This window comes from Salmo salar, chromosome 24, assembly GCF_965601325.2.
Source record: "Salmo salar chromosome 24, fSalSal1, whole genome shotgun sequence".
In the NCBI taxonomy this organism is placed as follows: Eukaryota; Metazoa; Chordata; class Actinopteri; order Salmoniformes; family Salmonidae; genus Salmo; species Salmo salar.
In genome coordinates, this window is record NC_138314.1 from 44,715,693 (window position 1) to 44,736,404 (window position 20,712).

The 20,712-nt window shown below is 42.0% G+C and overlaps 1 protein-coding gene across 1 annotated transcript in view; it reads left to right on the forward strand.

The window, feature by feature from the left end:
• LOC106585928 (anthrax toxin receptor 2) overlaps positions 1–15,007 on the forward strand; it is a 121,274-nt gene extending 106,267 nt beyond the window's left edge. Inside the window, exon 16 of the mRNA XM_045707090.2 lies at positions 11,172–15,007. Coding sequence (XP_045563046.1) covers positions 11,172–11,210 — 39 coding nt within the window. The 3' untranslated portion in view covers positions 11,211–15,007. The remainder of the gene's footprint in view (positions 1–11,171) is intronic.
• The last annotated feature ends 5,705 nt before the right edge of the window (positions 15,008–20,712 follow it).

Consider the following 20,712-nt stretch of genomic DNA (forward strand, 5'->3'; position numbering starts at 1 on the left):
ACTAGCTGTGTGTTCTTCTGGTTGTAGACTAGCTGTGTATTCTTCTGGTTGTAGACTAGCTGTGTGTTCTTCTGGCTCTAGTCTGGCTGTATGTTCTTCTGGTTCTAGTCTGGCTGTATGTTCTTCTGGTTCTAGTCTGGCTGTATGTTCTTCTGGTTCTAGACTGTATGTTCTTCTGGTTCTAGTCTGGCTGTATGTTCTTCTGGTACTAGTCTCGCTGCACGTTCTTCTGGTTCTAGACTAGCTGCACGTTCTTCTGGTTCTAGACTAGCTGCACGTTCTTCTGGTTGTAGACTAGCTGTGTATTCTTCTGGTTCTAGACTAGCTGTGTATTCTTCTGGTTGTAGACTAGCTGTGTATTCTTCTGGTTCTAGACTAGCTGTGTATTCTTCTGGTTGTAGACTAGCTGTGTATTCTTCTGGTTCTAGACTAGCTGTGTATTCTTCTGGTTGTAGACTAGCTGTGTATTCTTCTGGTTGTAGACTAGCTGTGTATTCTTCTGGTTCTAGACTAGCTGTGTATTCTTCTGGTTGTAGACTAGCTGTGTATTCTTCTGGTTCTAGTCTGGCTGTGTATTCTTCTGGTTGTAGACTAGCTGTGTATTCTTCTGGTTGTAGACTAGCTGTGTATTCTTCTGGTTGTAGACTAGCTGTGTATTCTTCTGGTTCTAGACTAGCTGTGTATTCTTCTGGTTGTAGACTAGCTGTGTATTCTTCTGGTTCTAGACTAGCTGTGTGTTTTTCTGGTTGTAGACTAGCTGTATTCTTCTGGTTGTAGACTAGCTGTATATTCTTCTGGTTGTAGACTAGCTGTGTATTCTTCTGGTTGTAGACTAGCTGTATGTTCTTCTGGTTGTAGACTAGCTGAATATTCTTCTGGTTCTAGACTAGCTGCACGTTCTTCTGGTACTAGTCTCGCTGCACGTTCTTCTGGTTCTAGACTAGCTGCACGTTCTTCTGGTACTAGTCTCGCTGCACGTTCTTCTGGTTCTAGACTAGCTGCACGTTCTTCTGGTACTAGTCTCGCTGCACGTTCTTCTGGTTCTAGCCGTTTTAACCAAATGGCCTGTTCAAATTCTAATTTCTGTTGTTTCGATCTCTTCTCATGTTCTTTTCCCTTGTGTTCAAGATCTAATTTCTGTTGCACCAATTTCTTTTTGTCTTTAGTTCTACCTCTCTCAGTTGCACGTCTATGGGGTGTTCTCTACCACCCGTAGGACTCTATTCATCATCCTCCCTCTATGGGGTGTTCTCTACCACCCGTAGGACTCTATTCATCATCCTCCCTCTATGGGGTGTTCTCTACCACCCGTAGGACTCTATTCATCATCCTCCCTCTATGGGGTGTCCTCTACCACCCGTAGGACTCTTCATCATCCTCCCTCTATGGGGTGTCCCCTACCACCCGTAGGACTCTATTCATCATCCTCCCTCTATGGGGTGTCCCCTACCACCCGTAGGACTCTATTCATCATCCTCCCTCTATGGGGTGTTCTCTACCACCCGTAGGACTCTATTCATCATCCTCCCTCTATGGGGTGTCCTCTACCACCCGTAGGACTCTATTCATCATCCTCCCTCTATGGGGTGTTCTCTACCACCCGTAGGACTCTATTCATCATCCTCCCTCTATGGGGTGTTCTCTACCACCCGTAGGACTCTATTCATCATCCTCCCTCTATGGGGTGTTCTCTACCACACGTAGGACTCTATTCATCATCCTCCCTCTATGGGGTGTTCTCTACCACCCGTAGGACTCTATTCATCATCCTCCCTCTATGGGGTGTTCTCTACCACCCGTAGGACTCTATTCATCATCCTCCCTCTATGGGGTGTTCTCTACCACCCGTAGGACTCTATTCATCATCCTCCCTCTATGGGGTGTTCTCTACCACCCGTAGGACCTCTCACCTCCCTCACCCTCCCCCGACCTCCTCCCCCTCTACCTCCCCCGGGCCCCGCCCCCTGTTCCTCTACCACCCGTAGGACTCTATTCATCATCCTCCCTCTATGGGGTGTTCTCTACCACCCGTAGGACTCTATTCATCATCCTCCCTCTATGGGGTGTTCTCTACCACCCGTAGGACTCTATTCATCATCCTCCCTCTATGGGGTGTTCTCTACCACCCGTAGGACTCTATTCATCATCCTCCCTCTATGGGGTGTCTCTACACCCGTAGGACTCTATTCATCATCCTCCCTCTATGGGGTGTTCTCTACCACCCGTAGGACTCTATTCATCATCCTCCCCTCTATGGGGTGTCCTCTACCACCCGTAGGACTCTATTCATCATCCTCCCTCTATGGGGTGTTCTCTACCACCCGTAGGACTCTATTCATCATCCTCACCTCTATTGGGGTGTTCTCTACCACCCGTAGGACTCTATTCATCATCCTCCCTCTATGGGGTGTCCTCTACCACCCGTAGGACTCTATTCATCATCCTCCCTCTATGGGGTGTTCTCTACCACCCGTAGGACTCTATTCATCATCCTCCCTCTATGGGGTGTTCTCTACCACCCATAGGACTCTATTCATCATCCTCCCTCTATGGGGTGTTCTCTACCACCCGTAGGACTCTATTCATCATCCTCCCTCTATGGGGTGTTCTCTACCACCCGTAGGACTCTATTCATCGTTCTCCCTCTATGGGGTGTTCTCTACCACCCGTAGGACTCTATTCATCGTCCTCCCTCTATGGGAGGATTTTCCTTCTCTACCAAAGCAGTACAGACTAACTCTGACAGCTGCTTTTGAATCTGCATCTGAAACTTTGATGTCATAATGCTTTGCAATGATGAGCAGATTCATCTTTGTATATTTATCCAGTATCTCCCAAGTAGAGTTCCCCACAAATGCTCCCAAATCAAAATATTTGTAATTTACTTTTTGTATATTTTGCAACTTTCCACTGCTTCAGAGTGATTTTAGCAACTACAAAAAAAAAAAAAAAAACTGGGACACATTTTGTTACGTTTCCCAATAAACTACAAATTGTCACACAACAGAAAAAAAAGAACTAACAAATGAGTCACTGATGGTTTTAAAATGGTTTTCTGGAAAGATCCCCACCACGGACTCCCACTAGATTTTCCTGATAACACCATGGACACCCACTATATTTGCCCGATAACACCACGGACACCCACTAGATTTTCCTGATAACACCATAGACACCCACTATATTTGCCCGATAACACCATGGACACCCACTATATTTTCCTGATAACACCATGGACACCCACTATATTTGCCCGATAACACCACGGACACCCACAGATTTGCCTGATAACACCATGGACACCCACTATATTTTCCTGATAACACCATGGACACCCACTATATTTGCTCCCCCCAAAAAAATTCAAACCCACACCAACTTAGGGAGTGAAAATAAATGTGGAACAACCCAAACACGGAGACACAAAATAAATGTCTTTGTGTTCACAAACTGAAAGAGGGTGTAGTAGTCTAGTTCTTCCGACATCTATCATGTAAACTGGGACATTGGCTCTGTGGCTCTTTAAATATCAGCTGTGCCGGCACAGGTGAAACTAACGACTGAGTAACGAGGCGACAGGTGCAACACATCCTGACCAACAAGGACGACTGCAATCATGTCCACGGCTAAACAGAACCAACGTCGAAATCAAAAAATGAAAACCAAAGCCTGTAACAACGAGAGGAAATGGCCTGGCATCATGTTGTTGGCTGTAGCCCTGGTGGCTTTGATTTCCCTACAGGACAGATGGCAGTGCTATGTGGGCAGTGTGTGTCTGTGCACCGATGTGGGGCTGTGTGGACTGACAGGGGAGGCCTTGAGTATGGGAGGATTGCTCACACTCTGGCACTCCTGCTGTCCCCTTTGCAGCTGCACTTCTCCCTAGTCTACGTCTATTTTCAACTTCTTAATTTGTTCAATATGTAGCGAGAGGATAAAGCAGGAACACATGTCTGATTGGTGAGACTCCACAGACAGAGAGGGACATTGGAATGTGTCCGATTTGGAGGTATTGAAAGTGTTTTTACTCACTTTATATTAATTTTTTTTACAATAAATGTCATTGTGACCTCATGCATGTAAAGAAGACATTTAACTTTAGCATTGTTCTGTAATTATTATATTTCATTGCAGCCAATAATTACATTTTACCTTTATTTTAACTAAGCAAGTCAGTTAAGAACAAATTCTTATTTACAAAGCCTAACTGGACAACACTAGGGCCAATTGTGCACCACCCTATGGGACACCTAATCACAGCCGGCTGTGATACAGGCTGGAATTGAACCAGGATCTGTAGTGACGCTTCTAGCACTGAGATGCAGTGCCTTAGCGCCACTCTGGAGCCTGATTTATATATGTGGCGGCTCAAAGCTAAAGGACATATTGTGACAAATATAAAATATTCTTGTTTTCCATGTATTTCATTGTTTACCAAAAATGTTTCATATAACTTATATGGAAATGTCTTATTAACTTATGTAAAAGATGAGCACCACAAAATGGCGTAGTTGGTCATGGACCAAACTCTGGGTTCCACCACTACGGCATCCATATTAGGAACTCTCTCAGTTGTCAGAAACTCCCTCAGTTGTGTTCATGCTAGGGACTTCCTAATATGGATGCCGTACAACCCGTTTTCTTGGTCTCAGTCCCTCATGTAGAAACTGAAGAGTGTAAGACAGATCCTTGGGGACGTGTAGTGTTGTTGGGGGAATCAAGCTGTTCAGAGAGAGATGAGATGTAAAATCACACACACACACACTCCTGGAGCCTTGACAAGGGACGAGCCAAAACTCTGATCGACAAACATGTTCTTGTTCTCTGAAGTCTGGCAGAACTCTGCAGCTCCAGACAATATGGTGGGTCAGAGACAAAACCTTCAAACCGCCACCAAGATGGTATTTGCATCGCCAGGCCAAAGCTATGGTCAGATAAGAAAAGAGGTGTCCCCACAGGGTGATATTTTGGTATGGCAATTTTTGGAGGAGATCTGTTGCCAAACTTGGGAATACTGAACACAACACTTGTTTTAGAACAACTTGGGAATAAATTGACTTATAACAGTTAGGATCAGCTTGATCGTCCCCCTTTAAATAAAGGACACACGGTGGCTGCCTTCCAAGCAATGGGAACTTCCCCAGAGAGGTGAGACAGGTTAAAAAGGTCAGAGACAGGCTTGGTGATGATCGGGGCAGCAACCTTAAAGACGAAATTATCTAAACCATCTGCCCCAAAAAATGCTCCTTATTGGACACATCACTGCACTCTATACTCCTCTGTAAACTGGTCATCTCTATATACCCAACGCAAGACCCACTGTTTGATGTTTATTTATAAAAACCCTCTTAGGCCTTACTCCCCCCCCCCCATCTGAGATACCACACTTGTATTTGGGGAGTTTCTACCATTCTTCTCTGCAGATCCTCTCAAGTTCTGTCAGGTTGGATGGGGAGCGTTGCTGCACAGCTATTTTCTGGTCTCTCTCCAGAGATGTTCGATTAGGTTCAAGTCTAGGCAACTCAAGGACATTCAGAGACTTTTGCCAAAGTCACTCCTGCGTTGTCTTGGCTGTGTGCTTAGGGTCGTTGTCCTGTTGGAAGGTGAACCTTCGCTGCAGTCTGAGGTCCTGAGTGCTCTGGAGCAGGTTTTCATCAAGGATCTCTCCAAGCGGACTGTCATGTGCCTTTTACTGAAGAGTGGCTTCCGTCTGGCCACCTGATTGGTGGAGTGCTGCAGACATGGTTGTCCTTCTGGAAGGTTCTCCCTACAGAGGAACTCTAGGTCTTTGTCAGAGTGACCACCGCATTCTTGGTTACCTCTCTGACCAAGGCTCTTCTACCCCGATTGCTCAGTTTGGCCAGGCGGCCAGCTCTAGGAAGAGTCTTGGTAGGTCCAAACTTCTTCCATTTAAGAATGATGGAGGCCACTGTGGAGGACAATTCCTTCCACCTCATAGCTTGGTTTTTGCTCTGACATGCACTGTCAACTGTAGGACCTTTATATAGACAGGTGTGTGCCTTTCCAAATCATGTCTAATCAATTGAATTTACCACAGGTGGACTCCAATGAAGTTGTAGAAACATCTCAAGGATGATCGAATGGAAACAGGATGCATCTAAACTCAATTTCGAGTCTCATAGAGAAAGGTCTGAATACTTATGTAAAGTAGTTATTTCTGTTTTTTATTTTTAATACATTTACAACAAAAAAAATGTTTTAGCTTTGTCATTATGGGGTATAGTGTGTAGATTGCTCAGGAATGTATTGTAGAAAATCTATTTTAGAATAAGGCTGTAAAGTAACAAAATATATATAGGAACTGTATATATATTTTCAAAAGTATCTCAGACCTGTAGCTATGAATATTAATTTTCTATTATACAATATTTGTACAAGACCACACTAGTATTTTAGTGTGAATTGCAGTTGGATACATTATTCTAACACCACCCTTTGGGTCTCTTTAACATATCTGAAGTTTTAATTGACATCATTTAGAAAACTCTACTTCTCAATTTCTCCAAATGTATTTCAGTACAAACCTAATGGAGGGGTTTTAATGGTACCTATTAATCATGAGACAGTAGCTTGGATCTCTCTCTGAATCTCTCTCTCCGACTACAAGGAGAGAAAGAAAAAAACCACCCTCCACCCCTTGTCACATCACTTCTCAATCTCCCCACCTCTGTCATCTACCAATCCATCCTTCTATCCTTCCAGTCAGTCATCCCTCCATCCATCCATCCGTCTGATGGAATTCCTCTGACATCCCATGCTGACGTGGAGACTTTTCTATTGTTCTCCCTCTCTGTACTCTGACGGGTGGTACCACACATCACCATCTCTCCCTCTGCGTATGTGTGTGTGTGTGTGTGTGTGTGTGTGTGTGTGTGTGTGTGTTTATGTGCCTCTGTGCAACTCACACTGCCAAGAGCTCACTGGCCCAGGAACAGGATCAGGAGAGCTGGAATGGGTCGGACAGTATTGTGCTGCACCTGTTTAACCATTAGCAAAGGGAGGGGGGAGACTCAAACATTATAACTAAATCAATGGGGGCTCCATTCTATGACATTTTTGGAATTTCAGTCTTTGGTGATCGTTAGTTCTGAAAGATGATCTTATTGAAACATATATAGGTCCATTATCTTCTCTGCCGACTTTTATCTCTGGGTTTTGTTCTTTCATTTTACACTGAAAACATTTTTCCATCCCGAAGAAACAACTACATAGGACCATAGTCTCAGTCCCGGAATAGGACCATAGTCTCAATCCCAAAATAGGACCATAGTCTCAGTCCCAGAATAGGACCATAGTCTCAGTCCCGGAATAGGACCATAGTCTCAGTCCCGGAATAGGACCATAGTCTCAGTCCCGGAATAGGACCATAGTCTCAGTCCCGGAATAGGACCATAGTCTCAGTCCCGGAATAGGACCATAGTCTCAGTCCCGGAATAGGACCATAGTCTCAGTCCCGGAATAGGACCATAGTCTCAGTCCCAGAATAGGACCATAGTCTCAGTCCCAGAATAGGACCATAGTCTCAATCCTCAGCTCCTGCTGAGAAGCAGCTTTTTCAAAGTCCCCTTTACGTTTTAAACCCCAGAAAATCCAGTGAATTTAGCTGCTCTGGTGTCGACGGCCAAAACAGCATCTGACGTGCCTTCTTTGTTGACTGTGTGAGATTAGGCACAGAGGGTCGACATCCAGGAGCTTTACCATGCAGAGATGGAGCAAAGCCCACACACATACACTACTACGAGAGCGGGTACATTTGACATTTTAGTCATTTAGCAGACGTTCTTATCCAGACCGACTTACAGTAGTGAATGCATACATTTCATTTCATGCATTTCTTTTTTTTATTTTATGTACTGGCCCCCCCCGTGGGAATCAAACCCACAACCCTGGCGTTGCACACACACCATGCTCTACCAACTGAGCCACAGGGAAGGTACACACACTTGATGTCAAGAGAGAAAACAAGGAGGATTCTATATTTTGTCTAAACTCCAGTTCTAATCCAAATATATTTTAGCGAGGCACAACCCAAGAGTGGATCTGCTAACTGTTGTGGCTGCCCCCACTGCAATGTTGAACCATGGAAACGACGGCCACAAGAGTGGCTGTTGGACTCAACAGTGTAGGAACAAAGCAACCCTCTCCGACCTTTCATGGTTTTTGGATGCTCACAACAACTCAGTCGTTGCATTGGCATCTGTCCGGTTAGTGCATCCAATGTCAGGAGGGAGGGAGGGAGGGAGGGAGGGAGGGAGGGGGGGGGGTGCGAGGGAGGTGGGAGGGAGGGAGGGGGGTGGTTGGGTGAGTGAGTGGGAGGGAGGGAGGGAGGGAGGGAGGGAGGGAGGGAGGGAGGGAGGGAGGGAGGGAGGGAGGGAGGGAGAGAGAGAGAAGGTGGGCTCGGCACAGTGTCAGTTGTGTTTGTCTTTGGGTGTGGGAGAGTAGTAGTGGCAGGTTGGGGGTGGGTTTAGAGCTCTCTCTTGGTGTCTGTATATTGGCTGGGTTAGAGCGCTTTCTTGGTGTCTGTATATTAGCTGGGTTAGAGCTCTCTCTCTTGGTGTCTGTATATTAGCTGGGTTAGAGCTCTCTCTCTTGGTGTCTGTATATTAGCTGGGTTAGAGCTCTCTCTTGGTGTCTGTATATTACTGAATATTAGCTGGGTTAGAGCTCTCTCTTGGTGTCTGTATATTACTGTATATTAGCTGGGTTAGAGCTCTCTCTTGGTTTCTGTATATTGGCTGGGTTAGAGCTCTCTCTTGGTGCCTGTATATTAGCTGGGTTAGAGCTCTCTCTTGGTGTCTGTATATTACTGTATATTAGCTGGGTTTGAGCTCTCTCTTGGTTTCTGTATATTGGCTGGGTTAGAGCTCTCTCTTGGTGCCTGTAGATTAGCTGGGTTTGAGCTCTCTCTTGGTTTCTGTATATTGGCTGGGTTAGAGCTCCCTCTTGGTGTCTGTATATTACTGTATATTAGCTGGGTTTGAGCTCCTGCTTGGTGCCTGTATATTAGCTGGGTTAGAGCTCCTGTTTGGTGTCTGTATATTAGCTGGGTTAGAGCTCCTGCTTGGTGTCTGTATATTACTGTATATTAGCTGGGTTTGAGCTCCTGCTTGGTGCCTGTATATTAGCTGGGTTTGAGCTCCTGCTTGGTGCCTGTATATTAGCTGGGTTAGAGCTCCTGCTTGGTGTCTGTATATTAGCTGGGTTAGAGCTCCTGCTTGGTACCAATGAGAGCTGGGTCAGAGCTCCTGCTTGGTACCAGTGAGAGCTGGGTCAGAGCTCCTGCTTGGTACCAGTGAGAGCTGGGTCAGAGCTCCTGCTTGGTACCAGTGAGAGCTGAAGCCATACCACTGTAATGTGCTGTTTCCCTCCCAGCAGCCTTTCCTCTGGACTTCCTGTAGTCCACACCAGGGTTGGGGTCAATTGTAATTCTATAATTGAACATATATTTTGAAAGACTTCTCAATAAACTGTAGAATAGAAGTTATTTATTTAAAAAGTTGATAAAACATTTTTTTTTTTTTATTCAAATCATTTCCTGATTTGAGTGACTTTAATTAGAATTGACCCCAACCCTGGTCTGTGTTACCCCATGCTGCCCTATACAGGACACCCTTAGTGGGATGAGACCACCACGGTCAAGGGGCCTTCATTGAGATATTGTTGTTGTGGCGGGCAGCTTGGTGGCATGTGAAGGAATAACAGTTGTTATTGAGTTGTGAGTGAGTCCTCACATTGTGCCTTATACATTCTGTTACAAGACTATTGCAATATGTAAGATATTTTCTTAATGGGTATATTATGTATTTCATTGTATATTTGACATAGTATGAGAATATTGCTTTTATAAAGTACAATGTAAAATGTTTTATTGTTTGTAATCTTACTGATAGGTGAAATTGTATTTAGTACTTTTGTTTTTATATTAAAACTTTTTAAAATATTAAAATTCTGTTTCTGATGAAAGAAAGTATTTAAATGTTTATACAGTATGTTGTAATTTGTTGCAGAAATAACTACAAAATTGTACTTCTGTGGAAATGTAGATAGCCTCCAGAGACTATTCACACCCCTTGACATTTTCCACATTTTGTTGTGTTACATCCTGAATTAAAGTGGATAAAATTGAAATGTATTTTGTCACTGACCTACACACAATAACCCAATAATGTCAAAGTTGAATTATGTTTTTGACATTTTTACAAATGTATAAAAAATAAAGCGCTGAAATTTCTTGAGTCAATAAGTATTCAACCCCTTTGCTATGGAAAGCCTAAATAAGTTCAGGAGTAAAAATGTGCTTGCATGGACTCATGATGTCTGCAATAATAGTGTTTAACAGGATTTTATTTTTGACTACTCTCATATCTGTACCCCACATACAATTATCTGTAAGGTCTCTCAGTCGAGCAGGGAATTTCAAACACAGATTCAACCACAAAGACCAGGGAGGTTTTCCGATGCCTCGCAAAGAAGGTCACCTATTGATAGATGAGTAAAAAATAAAAAAGCAGACATTGAATATCCCTTTGAGCATGGTGAAGTTATTAAATACACTTTGGCTGGTGTATCAATAAATGGCTGTGATAGGAGAAAACTGAGGATGGATCTATAACAATACTAACCTAAATGAAAAGAAGGAACATCTGGTTCAGTCTGCTTTCCACCAGACACTGGGAGATGAATTCACCTTTCAGCAGGACATAACATAAATCACAAGGTCAAATTATTTTCAATACGTTTGCAAACATTTGTAAAACATTTTTTTCCCCACCTTGTCATTATGGGGTTATTGTGTGTAGATGGGTTAGAAAAACAACATTGATTTAATCCATTTTGAAATCTGGCAAATCATAGCAAAATGTTAACTAAGTCAAAGGGGTATGAATACTTTATGAAGTATTTTATAGTACTTTATTAACATGTACAATATTTAATATTCCTATGCTGCAACAACTAGATTTACTTCAAATGTATTTGCCATTTTTTGTTGGGAAAATATTACAATTTAAGTTTGAGTAATATTAGTTGTAACAAATATTACAATGATTTATGAGTGTTTTATTTTTTATAAATAACTTATTTCAGTAGTGATGATTGTACTGTATGCAATTTTGGAGTCTAATGCCATGTCTTATTCTTTCTCATTTCAGGGGAAATGTATTAATTTCAGCCGACTGCAGAACCGTTAGAAGACAAAGGAATATAATCTACAATGATGACTATTCTCTCGGTTAAAAAGCTAAATATTTTTGAACATTTAAAATCCCCCCAAAAAACTATAGTGTCCAAAAACCACTATCCATTTGCTTCTCTCCATTTTGTGCACAAAATGGGGACTCTTCTCCATGATATCTCCTGCTTTCTCAAAAATCATACTCATAAGAACATTTAAATATTTCCATCCATCCATCCGTAACTGGGATTTAACTTCATTTTTTTCCCACTTGTCGTTTTTTTTAATTTTTATTAACATATATTTTTTTCACAAGCCAAAGCGAATAAAAGTACTGGACAAACTGGCCGTTCGGATCCATTTTTTTTTTTATTTTTTTTTTTTGTGCACCAAAGGATTAACATATTCTGACCATATTGTGCCCTCTGTGGAAAACCTTATTTCATGGGCACAGACGGAAGCAATCTAAAAAAAAAAACACAGCGAGCGAGAGAGAGAGAGAGAGAGAGAGCGAGCAAGACTGTGATGCCTTTAGCGTGGCAGTATGAATACTCCCAGCAGGCCTCGACACACAGTGCACAAGTCCATCGCCTCTTGGCAACGTCTCATCACAAATCCTCTCCAACTCCTCTCCCTCCACTACCGTTTGAAAGATGCCTGGCGGGACCCCCTATGAACGTAGATCCTGTCATTTTAACACTGAGAAGTGCACACGCATGACAAACTGTGGACAGCCAGGATGCCCTAAGGTATTAGAAGCAGTAGCTAAGACTTTTGCCCTTTAATTTTGTGAAGACACCTTTCTTTCATTATGTACTGGGGACAAGGGGAGGGTTATTAGAGCGTTATCCCACCGCGGGCCGGGCCGGGCCGGGCCGGGACAGGACAGGACAGCCCCTCTGACCAGACCACCACAGCTCTCTTCTTCAGACTTGGTTTAAGGGATAGGCTGCCTGAAGCCCCTGACATGGTGCTTGGCTGTGTTCCCCTCTGTTTTGATGCAATCTGCTGTATGCTCACTAAGGCATACAACATCACAACCCAATAAACATGACAGTCAGTCAGTTGAAGAGTTTTAAGATATACATACAGCTGTCTCCAATGTCACTGCTACCCTTCCCCACTGTCTCCAATCCTCCAAGGACCTCCCTGCTTCTACCCTTCTGTCTCGTCCTCCAAGGACCTCCCTGCTTCTACCCTTCCCCTCTGTCTCCAGTCCCCCAAGGACCTCCCTGCTTCTACCCTTCTGTCTCGTTCTCCAAGGACCTCCCTGCTTCTTCCCCTCTGTCTCCAATCCTCCAAGGACCTCCCTGCTTCTACCCTTCTGTCTCGTTCTCCAAGGACCTCCCTGCTTCTACCTTTCTGTCTCCAGTCCTCCAAGGACCTCCCTGCTTCTACCCTTCCCCTCTGTCTCCAATCCTCCAAGGACCTCCCTGCTTCTACCCTTCTGTCTCCAGTCCCCCAAAGGCCTCCCTGCTTCTACCTTTCTGTCTCCAGTCCCCCAAAGGCCTCCCTGCTTCTACCTTTCTGTCTCCAGTCCTCCAAGGACCTCCCTGCTTCTACCCATCTGTCTCCAATCCTCCAAGGGTCTCGCTGCTTCTACCCTTCTGTCTCCAATCCTCCAAGGATCTTCATGCTTTTACCCTTCTGTCTCTAGTCCTCCAAGTTCCTCCCTGCTTCTACCCTTCTGTCTCCAGTCCTCCAAGTTCCTCCCTGCTTCTACCCTTCTGTCTCCAGTCCTCCAAGGACCTCCCTGCCTCCCTCCAGTCTCAGCCCTATAGCTTCCCTCAGCAGCAGAATATCAACGTTTAATTAAAATAATTAAAGAGAACAGCAAGCAGCAGCCTGTGAAGATTTGGTCGTCTTTTTTTTTTATTGCTTTTGACATTGAATGACCTACAACTGTACGTGCATTATTTGGAGAGAAAGAGGCCATCCCATCCTGTCTCCTTGGTGACGGTTTGGTGCACCCTGGCTGTCCGAAACCCAAACGCAAAACCAAGGCAACGGATACGACGTACAGATAAGTATTGTTCAAATTACGTTACCAAGCTTCGCACGCAGCGCTCCACCCCCCCCCCCCCCCCCAAAAAAACGGTAGTATATATATTTGTTGTAGATTTCTCAAGCGTGTTGTCATGACGCCAATCCCAAATGATGTCAGCGAGAGAGGAGCACTGTGGGGGAGGAAAGGCAGCAGCTGAAGAGAAATGGCTCCAACGATCCAGTCACTTTGGATACGGTACTTCAGATGCAAAATGGATATTCGAGCCGAAACCTGACAAAGCGCACCCGGTTTTGATGGGAACCGGTATAGACAATGACCAGTGGCTGGGTCAGTGGGATGTCTCTGTGCAACCAGGGAAGCTTATCAAATGACACTAAAAATAAGTTCAACAACCATCAAGTTTCAGGGGGAATGGGCCAGGATTTTCACATTTGGTGGGCATGCAAGTGCACGAGACGGGTTGGGCGCGCACGTCGTCTCTGACTTAATTATTCATTTTTTTTTTTTTTTTTTATCTGGGTGGACAGGAAGGGACCGGAATGACACTGATGGTCAGATACACAATCCTTAGGGTGCTGTGATATTAGTTTCAGACATATATTTTAGTCTCTTGCCTAATTTCTCAGTTTAACATTTTGGTCAGATAATCAGCTTCGTTTAGATATATTTAACTGTTTTTTGGGGGGGTTTTTTTACATTCCCTTTTTATGTTACATCTGAGAGCACAGAGCGGCTATTAAACCCATACTAATGAGTTATTTACATGCCAGCCAGAACACAGCTATCCAGTCTAGCAACGCTTCACATTGGTTTTAAGAGGCTTCTCCTTCCCCTCTTGTGCCATTTCCAAATGTTCCATGGAGAGATCAAATTGTTCACTTTTTATAAATAAAAAAATATTTGTAATATTGGTTTAAAAATGCTAATACAGCACTTGTACTTTGCCTAAGATTATTTTCTTATAAAGAATTAATATGTATTTTCTTGCACTTTTGTTTTTCTGCATGATGGATGGAATTTTATGTGAGATGCCCAAAGAGCCACATTTTGCCTTTAAAAGTTGGTTTGAATGTAGTTATTTCACTATATCTTGTTGTCATTTTATTTAGAATTGGATACATTTTTCTAAAAAGCCATTTCTATATTTGTCTTATTCACATTTGGAAGGTTGTAAAATTATGAATATTTTGTCTTTTTGAAAACACAACATGTTAAAAAAAAGGTAATCAAAAAAAGTGTTCAACTATGTGTAAAACACTGTATTTTGCAATAATTTAGATCAGGAAGTTTTATAATTAAATTTCCACTTTGAAAATCATATATTTTTAATTATCGCAGAATAGCAAAGAAGTCTATATAAAAAAAAAACACATTCTTCACAGCATCAGACAGTTTATTTTTCTGAAGTGAAAAGAAAATGGCCCTTTTTATTGTACTTTGTTGTGTGTCCTCATGTCTGCATTTCATATGTTATCATATATTATTATATATTATTGTATATTATCATAGCACTTCAGGATAGAGTTGTTCTAGGTGTAGAGACAAAGAAAAACAATTGTTTTCCTCACTTTGTGTTCTTCTTTCAGTATCAATTCAAGGCTCTGCAAATGCATATGATGTATAGTTTAAAAAAAAACAATTTTTTTTAATCCGTTTTGTATATTCAATTTTATTTTTTGTTCTTGTGTTTTACAAATTCTCTACTACTATCACATGTTAATGTTATTACAATGACTCATTGTAATTTTAAAATGTGTTGAATTTATTATTAAACCGTCCAATGGAAACTGGACATCCCATTTTTACATAGTGAAGCCTGATATTGTTTGAGTATAAAGGTGCTAAGGGCTACGTTTAATTGGGTCTATACAGATTTATACGGGCCGACAGGGAATGTGATTATATGATGTATGTGTACAGAGATAGTGGACAGTGACCAGCCTCTCTCTCTCCATGCCCCCCCCCCCCCCCCCCCGTGAAGCCTAACACCGTAGGCACACACACACACACACACACACACACACACACACACACACACACACACACACACACACACACACACACACACACACACACACACACACCACAAACACACTCACAAACACACACGGACAGACGTAGACATGCACACAAAACGCTCCAAGGACCACAACGCCCCAAAAAAGAGGTCTTCCATTTAGTACAAATATGCACTTGTACACCTTCTGTTTTCACTACATTTGAATGCCTGGTGTGTGTGTGTGTGTGTGTGTGTGTGTGTGTGTGTGTGTGTGTGTGTGAGAGAGAGAGAGAGAGATAGTCAGTCTGTAATTATCTTATACTAGGAGATACAACTTTGTGGTAACTGTTTGTGGAAGGCCCTTTCCTGTTTCAGCATGACAATGTCCCTGTCCACAAAGCAAGGTCCATACAGAAATGGTATGTCGAGATCAGTGTGGAAGAACTTGATTGGCCTGCACAGAGCCCTGACCTCAACCCCATCGAACACCTTTGGAATGAATTGGAACGCCGACTGGAAGCCAGGCCTAATCGCCCAACATCACCTCACTAATGCTCTTATGCCTGAATGGAAACCAATCCTCGTGGCAATGTTCCAAAATCTAGTAGAAAGCCTTCCCAGAAGAGTGGAGGCTGTTATAGCAGCAAAGGGGGGGACCAACTCCATAATAATGTCCATGATTTTGGATTGAGATGTTCGACGAGCAGGTGTCCACATACTTTTCATCATGTAGTGTGTCTTTAATACAAGCTCTGTATCACTGTGCTTCCAGTTCCTCTCAAGGTTTCTGTGGACGCGCACACACAAACACACACTCAAACACACACACACACACACACACACACACACACACACACACACACACACACACACACACACACACACACACACACACACACACACACACACACACACACACACACACACACACACACACACACACACACACACGGTATCACTTGACACTACTTAAATCATCAACATCCCTTCATAAAGCAGATGACTCTGCTCATCTGAGCATTCCACTCAGCTTAGAACGCCTAACGGTCACTAACAGTTACTGGAGTTACTGAAGGACATATTTTCATATGCTTTAATATTCAAAGGCTATATTTTCATATGCTTTAATATTCAAAGGCTATATTTTCATATGCTTTAATATTAAAAGGCTATATTTTCATATGCTTTAATATTAAAAGGCTATATTTTCATATGCTTTAATATTAAAAGGCTATATTTTCATATGCTTTTAAATATAAATCTACCAATTTCATAAGCCTCTTTATCAAAATATTTGCTTATCTGCCTATTTACCTATTCCCTTCTCCGTAGCAGCAGTAACCACGGACGGATTGAGCTGTTTTAAACACAGGATATGTAATACTGCATAAATACTTGTTATAATCCATGTTTAAATATATCTATGCTGCAAAAGCTGAGCTATCAAGATCTGCGTTATAATGTGCAGCAAAACTATATAGAGCAGCTATCTTACAGTACTCTATCTTACAGTACTCTATCTTGCAATACTCCATCTTACAGTACTCTAACTTAGAGTACTCTATCTTACAACACTCTATCTTACAATACTCTATCTTACAGTACTCTAACTTAGAGTACTCATTTTACAGTACTCTATTTTACAGTACTCTATCTTGCAATACTCCATCTTACAGTACTTTATCTTACAGAGCTTCTGTTTATTTAGACTTTTGTTGATCTGAATTGCTTTCTTCCTATGACTCAGTTATGCACTGGAACTAGTATGGCCAATATGGCCACGTCAAACCGGTTGATATCGTTATTCCTCTACCTGACAGGTGATGTCATTCCTACGCAAATAACACCCATGCCTTCCTTGTCATGTGTCCTCCTCCAGACCAGATGAACCATAGATCTACAGTAAGAATGATGTTGATAGATGTACAACTTTCACTATATCTTGTTGTCATTTTATTTAGAATTGGATACATTTTTTCTAAAAAGCCATTTCTATATTTGTTTTATTCACATTTTGGAAGGTTGTAAAATTATGCATATTTTGTCTTTTTGAAAACACAACATGTTAAAAAACAGGTAATCAAAAAAAGTGTTCAACTATGTTTAAAACACTGTATGTTGCTATAATTTAGATCAGGAAGTTGTATAATTTAATTTCCAGTTTGAAAATCATATTTTTTAAAATTATAGCAGAATAGCAAAGTAGTCTATAAAAAAACACATTTTTCACGGCATCAGGCAGGATTTCTTTTTCTGAAGTGAAAAAAAGTCCCTTTTTTAATTGTACTTTGTGTGTCCTCATGTCTGCATTTCATATTTTATTATCCATCTTTAGACTATAATCAGTGGGGAATGAAACATTTGGTGTTAACCAGTGGTCAGCACCTGGGCATTCTCATACAGCCTCTTCATATAAATAAGGAACCATCTAAACTGTAAGGTCTAAAATACCAAATACATGCTATAAACTGGTAAGGTTAGCCGCTGTAAACCCTGGATTACTTAAAACCTCTCTAGGGGGTGTGGGACGCTAGCCCACACCTGGCCAACATCCAATGAAATTGCAGAACGCCAAATTCAAAAACAGAAATACTCATTATAAACATTCATAAAACATACAAGTGTAATACATCGGCTTAAAGATTAACTTCTTGTTAATCCAACCACGGTGTCTTATTTCATAAAGGCTTTACGGCGAAAGCAAACCATGCGATTATCTGAGAACAGCGCCCAGCAGACAAATCATTACAAACAGTAACCAGTCAAGTAGACGAGTAACAATAGTCAGAAATAGCGATTGAATGTATCACTTACCTTTGATGATCTTCATATGGTTGCACTCCGAAGACTCCATGTTACACAATAAATGTTCGTTTTGTTCGATAATGTCCCTCTTTATGTCCAAAAACCTCAATTTTGTTGGTGAGTTTTGTTCAGTATTCCAATGGAACAAAGCGCGTTCACAACAGACAGACAAAAAATCAAAAAAGTACCATAAAGGTTCGAAGAAACATGTCAAACGATGTATATAATCAATCCTCAGGTTGTTTTTGTCATAAATAATCGATCAGATTTCAACCGGACAAAAGCTTCGTCAATAGAAAAGGAAAAACAAGAAAGGCACGCTCCCGGTCACGCGCTGGACTCATGTCTGGAAATTTCCACTGTCCTCTCATTGAAAGTGGTGTTTCTCCCTCATTTTTCAGAGTAAAAGCTTGAAACAATGCCTAAAGACTGGCCACATGTAGTGGAAGCCATAGAGATCGTGAACTGGATCATAAGTCTTTGTATGGTTGATAGGCTTTCAATGGAAAAACAGCCATTTAAAAATAAAATCATTTCCTGGATGAATTTTCCTCAGGTTTTTGCCTGCCATATCAGTTCTGTTATACTCACAGACATTATTTTAACAGTTTTGGAAACTTTAGAGTGTTTTCTATCCAAATCTACCAATTATATGGATATCCCAGCTTCTGGGCCTGAGTAGCAGGCAGTTTACTTTGGGCACGCTTTTCATCCAAAATTCCGAATGCTGGCTCCTACGCTAGTGAGGTTAACAGTCGCATGCTTAAACCGGAAGCCAGCTGCACCAATGTGTCGGAGAAAAACACAGTTCAACTTTCGACCGAAGTCAGCCTGCAGGCGCCCAGCACCGCAACAAGGAGTCGCTAAAGCGCGATGAGACAAGTAATACACTGTGGGATGGAGGGTGAATCCATCTTTAGACTATATACACTGAGGGATGGGGATGAATCCATCTTTACACTATTTACACTGTCAGGATGAATCCATCTTTAGACTATATACACTGAGGGATGGAGATGAATCCATCTTTAGACTATATACACTGAGGGATGAATCCATCTTTACACTATATACACTGAGGGATGAATCCATCTTTACACTATTTACACTGTCAGGATGAATCCATCTTTAGACTATATACACTGAGGGATGGGGATGAATCCATCTTTAGACTATATACAATGAGGTATGAATCCATCTTTAGACTATATACACTGAGGGATGAATCCATCTTTAGACTATATACACTGAGGGATGGGATGGGGGATGAATCCATCTTTAGACTATATACACTGAGGGATGGGGATGAATCCATCTTTAGACTATATACAATGAGGTATGAATCCATCTTTAGACTATATACACTGAGGGAAGAATCCATCTTTAGACTATATACAATGAGGGAAGAATCCATCTTTAGTACTATATACACTGCGGGATGGGGGATGAATCCATCTTAGACAATATACACTGAGGGATGAATCCATCTTTAGACTATATACACTGAGGGATGAATCCATCTTTAGACTATATACACTGTGGGATGGGGGATGAATCCATCTTTACACTATATACACTGTCAGGATGAATCCATCTTTAGACTATATACACTGTGGGATGAATCCATCTTTAGACTATATATACTGAGGGTTGGAGGATGAATCCATCTTTAGACTATATACAATGAGGGATGGGGGATGAATCCATCTTTAGACTATATACACTGAGGGATGAATCCATCTTTAGACTATATACACTGAGGGATGGGGGATAAATCCATCTTTAGACTATATACACTGAGGGATGGGGGATAAATCCATCTTTAGACTATATACACTGAGGGATGGGGATGAATCCATCTTTAGAATATATACACTGAAGGATGGGGGATGAATCCATCTTTACACTATATACACTGTCAGGATGAATCCATCTTTAGTATATATACACTGAAGGATGGGGGATGAATCCATCTTTACACTATATACACTGAAGGATGGGGGATGAATCCATCTTTACACTATATACACTGAGGGATGGGGGATGAATTCATCTTTACACTATATACACTGTCAGGATGAATCCATCTTTAGACTATATACACTGAGGGATGAATCCATCTTTAGGCTATATACACTGAGGGATGAATCCATCTTTAGGCTATATACACTGAGGGATGGGGGATGAATCCATCTTTAGACTATATACACTGAGGGATGGGGGATGAATCCATCTTTAGACTATATACACTGAGGGATGGAGGATGAATCCATCTTTAGACAACAAACCCTGAAGGGTTGAGGGATGAATCCATCTTTAGACTATATACACTGAGGTATGGGGGGGGGGGTGAATCCATCTTTACACCATATACAGTGAGGGATGAATCCATCTTTACACTATATACACTGAGGGATGAATCCATCTTTAGACTATATACACTGAGGGATGGGGGGGTGAATCCATCTTTACACCATATACAGTGAGGGATGAATCCATCTTTAGACTATATACACTGAGGGATGGGGGATGAATCCATCTTTAGACTACATACACTGTGGGATGAATCCATCTTTAGAATTTATACACTGTGGGATCGAGGATGAGTCCATCTTAGACTATATACACTGAGGGATGGAGGATGAATCCATCTTTAGACTATATACACTGTGGGATGGAGGATGAATCCATCTTTAGACTATATAC